This window comes from Hylobates moloch, unplaced genomic scaffold (assembly GCF_009828535.3).
Source record: "Hylobates moloch isolate HMO894 unplaced genomic scaffold, HMol_V3 SCAFFOLD_13, whole genome shotgun sequence".
In the NCBI taxonomy this organism is placed as follows: Eukaryota; Metazoa; Chordata; class Mammalia; order Primates; family Hylobatidae; genus Hylobates; species Hylobates moloch.
Genome location: NW_026652288.1, coordinates 33,031,024 through 33,045,594, shown reverse-complemented (window position 1 = coordinate 33,045,594; position 14,571 = coordinate 33,031,024). Strand labels below are relative to the sequence as shown.

Here is a 14,571-nt window from a genome sequence, read left to right as displayed (position 1 = left end):
AAGAGAGCAAGAAATACCTTGACATGTTTTATTGTCGTCTAGCTGAAATCCATCCGGACAAGTACAATCATAGGACCCCGCAGTATTAATGCAGTCTCCTCTCTGGCAAACACTCTTGTCCTCCAAGCATTCGTTGATATCTAAAAACCAATTCAAAATTTATTAAAGACTAAATAAATCACATATCGGAAAATTAGACATTTCTCTTACATGTAAACGTACACTATTTTACATCATTTATAATACATAATTTTAAATACATGACAACTTTTTATTTTTATTTTATTTTATTTTATTTTTTTTGAGACAGAGTCTTGCCCTGTCACCCGTGCTGGAGTGCAGTGGCGCTATCTCGGCTCACTGCAACCTCTGCCTCCCAGGTTCAAGTGATTCTCATGCCTCAGCCTCCCAGTAGTTGGGATTATAGGCGGCCACCACCATGCCCAACTAATTTTTGTATTTTTAGTAGAGATGGGGTTTCACCATGTTGGCCAGTCTGGTCTTGAACTCCTGACCTCAAGTGATCTGCCCACCTCAGCCTCCCAAAGTGTTGAGATTACAGGCATGAGCCACCACACCTGGCCAAGAAATGGAACTTTTAAACATCAAATGAAATTAAATGGAAGAGGAAAAGTCACAATTCTGTAGCAAATAATAATTTACTTGATTATATTGTTGGTGATAATAAAGACTTAAAATATTTCAAAAATACTTATTAAGTATATCTTGAGCAACACTTGATCTATTTATACAAGCTCCTGTATTATGCATTATAGAAAAAAATTTAAAGTTTTCAGCATGGTCTTTGCCCCCAAGAGAAATGTTTGATCAAAGAAACAAACTATATTGTATTATTAACAATAAAATAAACAAATGATATTGTATTATTAAACATAAAATATTACATTGTTTTATAAGTCCAAACCAATGTAACATAAGAATTGTCACAAAATATAATTATCTGACAAAGTAGTGGCATCAACTTTAGGGGTCATATGCATTTAGACAAAGAATACCATAAAGTTTAAAATAAAACTTTTGTGTAACAGAAGCATATTTGTAAATTTACTTATAGTAAATTTCACAGTAGGGTAGAATATGGGGGGGTCGGAAGAAGAGGGACTTTTGAACAGAAGGAGAACAGCAAGATCAAAAACCTAGTTTAAGTCACTTATTCAGCAGCTGTAACAAACAGGTTTGAGGTAGCCTGGATTTTAAAAAATGTTTAAAAATGTTTTAAAAAATTCATAGCAAATGCGCAACTAAAAGTAGTATACATAACCATAATAATAAGTTTTGACTGTGAGAATGAAAGACAATTAATGATCCCCCTTCACCGCATGAACGTGAGCAGATCTTTCTCAAGGCTGCTGATTACCATGTTTACCCCTAGTCAAAGCTCATTATTCCTAATGTACTCCATGAGCCCTCTTCTGTTGTGAACGTGAGGATTTAAGTTATTAGCAATGAAGAAAGCTAAGGAACAAAACCTTCTTTGTTTTCTCAGAATTTGGCATTTTATGGAATTTCTTGCAAATAATTATAATTGCTGCCAAAATATGAGAGATTCCAGGAAGAAGTGAATATGGAGACTGTTGCCATCTGTTCTAATACGCCCCACTGTCTGGTTCAAGTACGGTGATACCGAATTTCATTTTTCGCCTAGAATCCAATCAACCAATTAACTGGCTTCTGTACTATTCACAGGGGAAACAAAAGAGAAGTAAGAGAGTACCTTATCACTTCTTTCTATCAAATAAAACAAGTTATTATAATGACTGTTCACCCAGAATTAAAATGCTTCCAGGTACTGACCCTAAAACAGAAAACATAGGTGATGTGAATTTGTCTCAACGGAGGCAGGTTCTCAACTTTTTCTTTAATGTGTTTTTCTAGCTTTACTAAAGTATAATGTACATAAAATAAATTCATCTACTTAAGAGTCAGCTCAATGAGTTTTGACAAATGTATACACATCCCTGTGACCACCATCCCAGTCAAGTAATAGGCATTTCCATCCCCAACACATTCCCTCTCACTCCTTTTGTGCTTTGGGGCTTCTTCCTCTCGGCATAATAGTTTTGAGATTCGCCCAAGTTGTTGTGTGTATTAGTAGTTCTCTGGTCTTTATTGCTGGGTAGAATTCCATTAGATGATTGCACCATAATTTGTTTACTCATTCACCTTTTGATAAGCATTTTGGGTTGTTTCCATTTGGGCCATTGTGAATAACCTTTCTATAAATATTTCTATAATCACAAGTCTTTGTGTCAACATATGCTTTTACCTTTTCTGAGTAAATACCCAGGAAAAGGATGCATGGGTCATGGAATTGGGTTATATTTAAGTTTTGAACAACTGTTATCTAAAGTGGCTGTAGCAATTACATTCCCACAGGAAACGTATGAGAACTCCGATTGTTCCACATTTACTCTGATAGCTCTACAACTATTTTAATGGGTGTAAGGTAGACAATCAGTTTTGTTTTGTTTTGTTTTGTTTTGTTTTTGAGATGGAGTCTTGCTCTGTTGCCAGGCTGGAGTGCAGTGATGTATCTCGGCTCACTGCAACCTCCGCCTCCCGGGTTCAAGCAATTCTCCTGCCTCAGCCTCCCAAGTAGCTGGGACTACAGGTGCCTGCCACCACGCCCAACCGATTTTTGTATTTTTAGTAGAGATGGGGTTTCACCATGTTGGCCAGGATGGTCTCGATCCCTTGACCTTGTGATCCGCCTGCCTCAGCCTCCCAAAGTGCTGGGATTACAGGCATGAGCCACTGCACCCAACTGACAATCAGTTTTTACATTAACCTTTCTTTCTTTGCTTTGTAGGAAATGGAGACAATGAAGTGAGAAGAAGCATATTTGATCAGTGGCGTTAAATAAAAAACTCAATTCAAAAAAGATCATAAGAGAATCCTGGGAATATGAATCTCCACAAGAAAAAACAATTCATAACCTAGATGTTTGCCTCAGCATAATAGAAGCATGTTGTTCTGTTCATGCTGGTTTTTTTTTTTTTTTTTTTTTTTTTTTTTTTTTTTTTTTTTTTTTTTTGAGACTGAGTTTTGCTCTATCACCCAGACCAGAGTACAGTGGCGTGATCTTGACTCACTGCAACTATTGCCTCCCAGGTGCAAGCGATTCTCCTGCCTCAGCCTCCCCAGTAGCTGGGATTACAGGCGCCTGTCACCACGGCCGGCTAGTTTTTGCATTTTTAGTAGAGATGGGGTTTTACCATGTTGGCCAGGCTGGTCTCAAACTCCCAACCTCAAGTGATCCATCTGCCTCAGCCTCCCAAAGTGCTGGGATTGCAGGCGTGAGCCACCATGCCCGGCTCTGTTCATGCTACTTTAAAGCAATTTGTTTCTCATTTATTTTCCAAAATCTAAGACAAATAATGAATGTGAGGGAAAAGAGCATTATTTTAAGTGTTTATAAATAATTGTATACATTAGAAAGCTGAGCATATGTTAGGATTAGGTTAATTTTTTTTTGCAAGGCCTTTATCTGTCTTCAAAGCAATAAAAAGGTTGAACATTAAGAGAGCACAACATGTTCGTACCACCACCTGGGGTAGTGTGAAAATACATATTTTTCCTAGAAGTAGAGTAACAGGTTTTAAGGGCAGGAACAGTGAATCACTGTCATCTTTCTACCAAGACTGAGCTTGTTGAGGTCACCAACTACTTCCAGCTTGCTAAAAATCCCATGGTTAACTTTTGGTCCTTCTGTTACCCAACAATAACATTTGACACAATCCATCACTTCCTCCTCCTTGGAACACTTTCTTCTCTTGGATTCTAGGTTTTCTCCTTCTTTACTTGCCACTTTTTCCTCAATCTCCTTTGCTGGTTCTTACCCATTTCCTCACTTCTGAATGTTGGAGGGCCCGGGATTTCTCTCTCTTCTAGCTATACTCATTCCCAATCAATTTCATGGCTTAGAACTGACCCCTAAATTCCAAACGCATAGATCCAATTGCCTTTCAGATATCTTCCTTCGAATATTCATCTTGGGCATCGAAAATGGAAAGTGCCCACGTAGTGCCCCTCAGGTCTCCACACAGCTGGTTCCTCGGGCATCCGCACCTGCTATTCCTTTGAACTGAATGCTCCACCCATAAATGATTGTTATCATCCCAGCAAGGCCTCTACTTGCCTCTTTATTTAAAATCACCACCCTCCCTCAACACACCCCATATACCCCACTCTATTTTCTCTGTAAAATTTATTGCCATTTAACAAACTATATATTTTACTTATTAATCATATATATATATATATATATATATATTTTTTTTTTTTTTTTTTTTTTTTTGAGACAGAGTCTTGCTCTGTTGCCCAAGCTGGAGTGCAATGGCTTGATCTTGGCTCATTGCAACCTCTGCCTCCTGGGTTCAAGCGATTTTTCTGCCTCAACCTCCTGAGTAGCTGGGACTACAGGCACGTGCCACCACGCCCAGATAATTTTTTTTTTTTTGTATTTTTAGTAGAGACGAGGTTTCACCATGTTGGCTAAGATGGTCTCGATCTCCTGACCTCGTGATCCACCTGCCTCGGAACTCCCAAAGTGTTGGGATTATAGGCGTGAGCCACTGCACCCAGCCATTTATGGTATTTTTTCGTTTTATCTCCCACGCTACAATGTAAGCTACAAAAGGGAAGGAATTTCTGTTTGGTTTATTGCCCTATGCCTAGAACAGTGCCCGGCACAAGCTCCACACTAAATAAATATTTGAACGAATACATATGTGAATGTATGAATGACTCTGATTTGGAAAGAAATACCAGAAAGAAATACTATCCCACCTTTCCACCTTTTTAAAATTTGGTCCACAAATAAATGACCAAGAGCAAAGGGCACAGAGAGAAAGGGAAAGACACTGTAAGTAGTGAGTCATCTTCTCAGCTTTGTAAAGGACTGCAGGGAGCAACCTTAGTGAGGGATTGGGGAAACGTTAAGGTAGACATGAGATTAAAGACTGTGCTTGGAGGGAACGAGTCACAGGCAGAGCCTTTGAAAGCTGAGATGCTCCAGACCCCTAAGAATGACGACAATTGAGGTACGCTCATTATCACAGAATGATTGGCTACCAAGCATGCTGCAGTCAGTAGCGCACAGAAGCAGGCACAACACTTGGGATTCTGACTCTACGAGGAGGCCAGCAGGATGACAGGACAATAAGAAAACAAGGTCTTTGCCAGAGCTATTAGGGGAAAATTACACATGTAAACATAAAAGCCAACAAGAAAGATGGCTCTTCCTTGCACAGCTGTGAAAGGCATGTGAACAGTCACAGCTTAGTTAATTATGGCTAAATATCACTGGGGAGGGTCGAAAACATTGCTAGTTGGGAATTAGCAGGCTGAAGTACTAACATAGTTTCAAAGGGAGCTCTAAATTAGTTGGATGGACTCCAGTCCTATCTATAACCCAGTACACCAGAGAAACTAGTCCTGACTTTAAAAGAAAAGGGTCTGATTATATATTCCAAAAGAAGCTTTCTTATGGAACATAATCATATCTTATATACATTAATAATGAAGAATGAGTTTGCTAAAAGCTTTTGTTTGACTTTTCATGCAATGGATGTTTTTGGAATAAAAACCTTAAGACTTCTGTTAAGATGCTTACACATTAAAACAGACAAAGTGAGGAACATGCCCTCTGATGAACATCAGTTACCTAAGACTTAATCAATGGTGCAGTTCCTTCTTGGCTTGGCCAGGAATCAGGAGAGAAGAGATGCTGATGGTCAGATTATGTTTTCAGTGCCCTAGCACAGGGGTCCTCAATCCCTGGGCCATGAACTGGTATGGGTCCGTGGCCTGTTAGGAACTGGGCGGCACTGCAGGAGGTGAGCAGCAGGGAGCGAGCATTACCGCCTGAGCTCCACCTCCTGACAGATCAGCAGCTGCATTCGATTCTCATAGGAGGGCGAACCCTCTTGTGAACTGCGCATGTGAGGGATCTAGGTTGCATGCTCCTTATGAGAATCTAACTAATGCCTGATGATCTGAGGTGGGATAGTTTCATCCTGAAACCATCCCCCCAACCCCGTCCAGGGAAAAACTGTCTTCCACGAAACTGGTCCCTGGTGCCAAAAGAGTTGGGGACCACTGCCCTAGAATATACCTTATCAGTTACTTAGTTCTAGAATACATTCTTCCATAAATGGCTCCCTCCAACACAGCCGACCCTCCCACCTTGGGATGCCACTACCTAGAATCATTATCATTTACCCATATATTAGAGAGTTCCCAAAACACAACTTTCTCATACATAGTCATATCTTATATTATCACTTATCGGACCTATTTCTCAATAGGGGTGTGTGTGCGTGTGTGTGTGTGTGTGTGTGTGTGCGTATATATATATATATGTGCGTGTGTGTGTGTGTGTGTGTGTGTGTGTGTGTATATATATATATATATATATATATATATGTGTAGTGATATATATATAAAATTAGCTGGGTGCCACCACTCCCAGCTAATATTTGTATTTTTTTAGTAGAGACAGGGTTTCAGCATGTTGGCCAGGCTGGTCTTGATCTCCTGACCTCAGGTGGTCCGCCCGCCTCGGCCTCCCAAAGTGCTGGAATTAGAGGCATGAGCCACCGCATCTGGCCTCAATAGGAATATTGATTACAACTTTTCGTTGGTGTTATTAACTCTTTTAGGAACGTGATCACCTTAGGATAAAATCTTAGAAGTTGATTTACTGATTAACAGTATACACTTAAAGGCCTTTAAAACGCTGGCAAAATTGCCTTCCCGAGGGTTGGGTCATTTACACTCCCAGCAGCAGGAGGATATGGGGCTCAGCCACTTGTGAATGCTTGTGCCAAGTTCTCTGGTCAGAAATGTAGATGCTGTAAATGACAATGGATCTTTCCCAATCGACTGGACCGGTAGTGAAAAACGATCTGGGGCTGCTGAAATGTGTGTGTCATGAAACCATTCACCAAAAGGCTCATCCACTTCTCTCAAAGGTGAGGTTCAGACCCTCCTTCAAAAACTCGGACCCTGCATGGGAGACACAACCCTGCCAACATGCATATTTCTGGTTTCACAACTGACAGGCTCTAAATGCAGCGAAGCCTCAGGTGGGCTGGGAAAAAGCTTATTACTTCGGTGGACAATGAACACAGAGAAAGGTCACAAGTGACAGACTGGTGGTAAAAGTGAAAAAGAAGCCCACTGGGAGAAGATACTCCCCTCTCCATAAGCAGGCCTGGTTCAGTCACCCAACCACTGCAGAAAGCTTCTTAGCCAAACAAGTAGTGAAAGTGGTTGATGGCTGCACGATGCTGGACATGTGGGATATCTTTCAGAAATATTTTATGCAAAAAGCCAAAAACTGAATTGATGTTTGGCTCTGAAAAACCTTCTAGTTACCTGGAAAATTAAGTTGTATTTACTTATTTGGAACATTTAGAAGTTGGTTCTGCATAAATAAGGTGTTACAGTTCAGAACTATGTACCCAGGATAAACCATCTATAGCTGGTAAAGTTAAACTGATTCTTTTATGCCTTTGGCTGGCACAAGTCTAAAAGACAGCTCCAAGCAGTGCAAAGATAATCTGGACTCTACTCCCTTCTTTGAATTATTTGTGTGACCCCGGGGAAGACACTTTGCAGGGACCTAATGTCTTCACTATGAAATCAAGAGATGAGGTTCAAAGATCAAGGCTGAGATGGTGCCCAGATTTCCCTCTGATCTGGGCATTTTATGATTCTGAAATCAGGAGCAATTCTTACCTTCACAGTGGTCTCCAAGCCCAGATGCTCTGTAACCCTGGTCACACACACATTGAAAAGAGCCCTCAGTGTTCCTGCACTGCCCATGAGCACAGAGATGACGGTGCTGGCATTCATCAATGTCTATGAGCGAGAGAATACAAAGAAACTGTAGAAGTGGTGCTTCAAAAACATTTTCAATCAGTCTCAACTGGATCAGTGTAAATTCTAGAAAGACAATGTTGACGCAAGTAATGACCGCCATGTATTGTCACTTTTGTAATACTATCTCAGGAGACTTTTTTGCTTATCAAATATTCAGAGTATACATGAAGACATGGATATTGTTTCTTTATGAAACAATTGACCTTATACAGTGTGGATTCTGTTCTTAAATAAGAAATGGTGTTTCCTCTCAAGAACTCTGGACACTTGTGGTTGACACAGGTGAGATCATAGTATATTCAAGTTCAGGAAGCACATACTTATTGGGAAGTGAAGTATTTCTGTGTGAAATTCAATGAAATATTTCTTTAAAAAGTCTAAGGCCAACCCTAGCAAATCCAGAATCCTCACCACCACCTGTGGGAACAGAACACATTTTGCAAACTTTTTCTCTAACGGGGACATTATTACAATTTTACTGAGAAGTCTTCTTTGGCGATTTTTTAAAAGGCAAAAATTTTTCAACGTTAAATACAAAAATTAAGGTTATTAACATTCCACAGCATAAAGCAGCCTGATATAATGACTTTCTAATTGCTGAAATCCAAGTATATAAAACCTTTAAATTAATTTACATGTTTAAATGGAAATTACCTTCTGTAGTAAAGAATTACACAGAGAGTAATAATTTTTCTTCTTAATACTAATGCCTAGCCATTGATAGCTAATGCCATAGGTTTTCAAATTTAACTGTCTTCAGTCTTGTTTTATTGACTTTCCTAACTTATGTTTAAGTCCCTGGCTTTCTGGCACTATACTGCAATTATCTAGGTAATTTTTAAAAGGTAAACTCACTTGATTGAGTGTACATTTTTTCAGACCAGGTACTTTAAGCTGAAGTTTCAGTAGTTCATGTTACTACACTCTTACCTTCACACTGGTCTTTAGCTGCCGACAGCTGGTACCCCTGCCCACAGGTGCACCTGAAGGAGCCCTCGGTATTTTTGCACTGTCCGTTTATGCATAGATTCCCTTGCTGACATTCATCAATATCTGCAAACACAACAACGGCAATTTTTCTGAAAAGGAGACTACCCAGGAGAATGCAGTGCTCCCTGCAATGCATTCTGGGATTAGTGTTACAAAAATAATAGTACTTCTTATGTCTGGCACTACACACTTTAGTATGTATCACTCCACCCATGCTGTTGTATCAACCTCAGTATACTGATCTATAGAATAGAAATAACTAAAAATAGACAATAAACCAATAAGCTACTTATAATAATCATACTCCTCACCATCAATGTCTTGGAATACAACATGAAATATTTTAGAGTTGCAAACAGAAGGCAGAACCTGATGCAATATAATAGCTCTCAGACAGTTTGTAGACCTGTTTAGTTGCATGAAAGAAGTCAGAAGTAAAACTCGACTAGGAATTTGAAAAACAAAACCAAAAACATAAGCAGTTATGGAAGGAAACAGATACTTCTACTTTATCTAGAAGTTGAACTATAAGGCCAAACAGTTGTATAAAGAACTGTGGCTCATTTTCAAAGTAACAAGGAAAGCCAAGAGAAATGGTAGTATTATGATGACTGCTGAATACCAAAGGAGAAAGTGGTAAGTGAGGATTTTTAAACATGCTTTGACTGAAGATAAAACCACTAACTGAGAAAGAAGATAATTCTTAATAAGTGTCCTAGAAAATGTCATGTATACGAACTTATACAACTGAAGTAAAGGACTGGCTTCATCAATAACTTGAATACGTCTGGTAAGAGTAGAGTTTTCCAGATGTTTTTGTTTGGCCACTATATTGGTCTGACCTAAGCAGATAATTCTGTCTTGCCTTGTCAGTGCAAATACAGCCTCAGAATGTTCTGCTGAATGGCTAGCCAACTTATAAGAGTTTATGATTATTAAAACATGGTAGGTACAACTGATCTTCATCACCTACATGACAGGTTTGTTGTGAAGATTACCGAAGGGAATAGATATAAAACACATTAGCCCTATACTCACAGGAGGAGAAAGGAGCCCTAATCTAAAGGGAGTAATAAATAAAATAGGGGGATTTGTTTTTAAAAAACCATGTCCTATAGATCAATGTATGACTGTTGTTTCTTCAAATTTTCTTATTTCAGATGCATCTAAAAGTGTTTGCCAGGAAAACTCAGTTAACTGTATAAGCCTTTCACTCAAGTATTATTGACAATTACCTGTTTCCCCTGAGCAAAATTTCTTTTTTTTTTTTTTTGAGACAGAGTCTTGCTCTGTTGCCAAGCTGGAGTGCAGTGGCGCTATCTCGGCTCACTGCAACCTCCGTCTCCCAGTTTCAAGCGATTCTCCTGCCTCAGCCTCCTGCCCAGCTCGTTTTTGTATTTTTAGTAGAGAGGGAGTTTCACCATGTTGGCCAGGATGGTCTTGATCTCTTGACCTCATGATCCGCCTGCCTCATTCTCCCAAAGTCCCAAAGTGCTGGGATTACAGGTGTTAGCCACCACACCTGGCCGCAAAGTTTCATTTCTTAACCTCTAATGGGGCATTAACTTTTAAAATCTATCCAGATATAAGCAAGGTATCAGGTTATCCCTTCCTGAAATAGTTGAAATTGCTACTGAAATATTGAAATAGTTTCCTGAAATAGCTCACGCAAAGTATTAATGTAATTGGAGTTCAAAAATTTGTTTCTTATTTTATTTAATATTTCATAGCAATTACTTTAGTTGATTAAAAACTTTTGTTTTACCAATTGTGTTCTTGCTCTCTTTTATTTATAAATAATTCCTGGCTGCCAATATTGTCTGTCCATAGAGAAATTAAACAAGGTAACTTTCATTTTAAAGATCATTTTATACCTTTCAAACACTCTAAGTCTCTTAGCTTTAGGAATGGTTGCCAGCAAAGATCAGCCTCCGTCACTACTTTCTTTTAGCACATTCTATAAAATACTTGAGATGTCAGTTCACGAACTGAAGACCAACAATAGTTCTTGTAGCTGGCTGGATCTCACATAACATCTGACAACATTTTTAGTGCTTTGGAATCTTTTTGACTTTCTCATAGAAGACAACAAATTAAGCATTCCCATGTGAAGATGTCTGCAGCAGAGATATACCCTCCATTCCAAGGACTGTCAGGGTATGCCAGACATCTTACGTAACTGACTCATTTAGGTTGCTAAGAATGTCAGGAGTAATTCATGACAAGTAATGACACATACACTTGGAATAACTTGAGGCAACACAGTTATCTTGAACAAGGTGATCTTGGGTCTTTAAAATGACCAAAGGGAACCAAGATAGATTAATACTAGGGATAAAAATATTTTTCTTTTCTATTGAGGGATAACATTTCTGAGCCAAAAGAAAGCTTTCTAATAAAATAGGAATGCTGGACAAATGTCTTCTTTCTTTTGTGCCAAGAATATCACACACCCCTGACATGTGAATGTACACCTGACATTATATGGTGACCAGAGCCTTTCACCTCTGTGTTCTTCTTCCCAAAAACCCATGACCCCAGTTTAATCATGAGAAAAACATCAGATGGATCCAGAGTGGGGAAAAGCTACAGGATTCTGGCCTATACTCTTTAAGACAGATAAGATCATGAAAACTAGGGAAAGATTCATTGGGGAGACAAGACAACTAAATGCAATGTAGTATCCTGGATTGGATCCTGGAAGAGAAAGAGGACGTGCCTGGAAAAACTTGTGAAATCCAAATAAAGTCTAGTGTTTAGCTTTTTGTTTTTGTTTTGTTTTGTTTTGTTTTGAAAAGGCAGGGCCGGGCGTGGTGGCTGACGCTTGTAATCCCAGCACTTTGGGAGGCCTAGGTGGGTGGATCACAAGGTCAGGAGACCATCCTGGCTAACATGGTGAAACCCTATCTCTACTAAAAATACAAAAATTAGCCAGGTGTGGTGGTACGTGCCTGTAGTCCCAGCTGCCCGGGAGGCTGAGACAGAAGAATCGCTTGAACCTGGGAGGCGGAGGTTGCAGTGAGCCAAGCTCGCACCACTGCACTCCAGCCTGGGTGACAGAGCGAGACTCCATCTCAATAAATAAATAAATAAATAAATAAATAAATAAATAAATAAATAAATAAATAAATAAATAAATAAATAAATAAATAAATAAATAAATAAATAAATAAATAAATAAAGCAGTATATCAGATCCTAGCTCTGATGTGTATAAGCTGTGTGAGCTTTCTCATCTGCAAAAAAAAGGGAACAATAATGCTTCCTACTAGAGCTGATATGAGGATTGCATGAAATAATACAGGGACAGAGATCATGTGGGAAGAATGAGTTAATGCATCCCAGGCTGTAACGGGAAGATGCCATTAGAATCGGAGTAGAGGTCAAGGTTAAATGCCAAGTGGAAGTAATAGCCCTTTCTCACCTCTAAGCTTTGGCATATGCTGTTTCCTCTGCCTGCCAAGTTTTACTCCCCTTTGTATTCAATACTTCAAGACCAAGTTCAAATAGCAATACCTTTGTGAAGCTTTCCCAGACGCACACAAGCAGAGTTAGCCACACACCTCTTGGCTTTAACGAAACTTTGTTTATGCCTCTAATTTAGCAAACGCCACCACCACGTCATGCTCTGCCCCTGCATTAACTCATTCTCTCTACATGATCTCTGTCCCTGTATTATTTCCTGCAATCCTTCTATCAACTCTAGCAGGTACCATTATTGTTCCCTTTTATTTGCAGATGAGAAAAGCAAGGCTTAGTGAAATAAGATACCATAACTTATCCAAGCTCACACAGCTTCTACGTATCAGGACTAGCATCCGATATGCTGCCTTAAAAAAAAAACAAACTAAATACTAGACTTTAGACATTATATATATATTATAATCTTGGATATTAGATTGCTGTTAGTTGTCTTGTCTCCCCAGCCAATCTTTCCCAGGCTCAGCTGGGATGGCAATGGCCAAGAGCAAGACAGTGGTAATGAGCCATTCATTCAACATGTGCCTACTTTGAACATCCCATTAGAGAGTCTGATCCCCTAATTTTAGGGATGACACAATGTCTGGAAACCTGAGATTATTCACCCAAGGTCATACCATGAACCACTGGAAGAGCCACATCAGGTAAGCAGTGAGGAAGAAGATGAATATGAAAGGCAGGATAATCTTGAACAAGTACTTGGGTCCAAATAAGCACAGAATCTTCACTGGGCAGTTGTGACATTGATTTGGATAGGTCAGAGAATGCTAGCTGAAGAATGCAACTGTGACAAGTAAGTTTGGAATATAAAGGAGGAGGACAGATTACAAGAGTTTTTATCAACAAGCAGATGAAAAACTTAGGCAGATTAGGATGAAAGAAGATAAAATGGCAGGATATGAAAATAAACTAGATACAGCAATCAAAGATTAACCATGACTCCTAAGGCTTGAGATCCTCATCCACCATTCATCCAGTGTATGGGGGAAGAAATAATACCTTTCAGATGCTTCTCATATTTAATTTGGTCTGAGGAGATGCCTGGCTTAAGGAGTCAGTAGGAAACTGTGGATGTGAGCCAAAAGAGAAGGGACCAGGAGAAATGGAGGTGTGCCCACGTTAGATGTTCCACTAGGAGTGGCCAAGATCCACTGTTGCTCTGCTGTATTATGGGAGCAAGGCATCAAATCCAGATGCCTGCACGTTCCCTACTGCCAGTGGAAGAGGCCTCGATTCTTACAGGGTACCAGGGTATTCATTTACTACTTGCCTACCATAGTGAGAAATTAATTATCACCCTAGACCCTTCACTTACATCAAGACACTTAAGAAGAAAATTGTTACTCATTTCCTCTTTTCCCTTTGCTAGAACATACTTTTAGATGTAAAAGTAAGCAGAAAAGAAAAAAATCCACAGATTTGGCCATAAGAAAAAAATCTTTAAAAATCTTAAAAAGAAAAATTAGGGAAGCCTTGGAGAAATTACAACAGTGTACCACCAAAAATGTATATGTAATGTACACATATTTATTATTACTATTATTATTATTATCATTGAGACTCTATTTTGAGTCTTGCTCTGTCACTCAGGCTGGAGTGCAGTGGCACGATCTCAGTTCACTGCAACCTCTGCTTCTCAGGTTCAAGTGATTCTTGTGCCTCAGCCTCCTAAGTAGCTGGGATTACATGCGCATGCCACCAAGCCCAGCTAATTTTTGTATTTTTAGCAGAGACAGGGTTTCGCCATGTTGGCCAAGCTGGTCTTGAACTCCTGACTTCAGGTGATCTACCTGCCTTGGGCCTCCCAAAGTGCTGTGTCCGGCCACGTGTACATACATTTATATATGCATTACATATATAAAGAGTTCATATACATTGATTAAAAAAATAAAAAGCCTGATAAATGAGAAATGATATTAACAGAAATTTTAAAAACAAATATAAATGTTAAGTATAAGAAGTAAATGTTTAAAAATTAGAAGTGTTCAGAGAATTGCTAAAAGGAATGAGCATATAAAACAAATATTAAACCTTTTTAGAATTAAAATAAATATATATTTGAAATGAGAATGTTCTCCTGTAAAAATAGTAAAAAGACCATGATACAATATACGTATCAAAACATCACTGTGTGCTCCATAAATATGTACAATATGGATAATTATTACATGCCAATTAAAAAAAACCAAATAGC

The 14,571-nt window shown here is 39.0% G+C and overlaps 1 protein-coding gene across 6 annotated transcripts in view; it reads right to left on the bottom strand.

Annotated features, from left to right (window-relative positions):
• LTBP1 (latent transforming growth factor beta binding protein 1) overlaps positions 1 to 14,571 on the bottom strand; it is a 462,412-nt gene that overhangs the window by 109,149 nt on the left and 338,692 nt on the right. For all 6 annotated transcript variants that reach the window (XM_032172648.2, XM_032172650.2, XM_058426675.1 and 3 more), the window contains 3 exons: positions 8,839 to 8,961; positions 7,765 to 7,887; positions 18 to 140 (listed from right to left, as the gene is read on the bottom strand). In XM_032172648.2, coding sequence (XP_032028539.1) covers positions 18 to 140; positions 7,765 to 7,887; positions 8,839 to 8,961 — 369 coding nt within the window. The remainder of the gene's footprint in view (positions 1 to 17; positions 141 to 7,764; positions 7,888 to 8,838; positions 8,962 to 14,571) is intronic.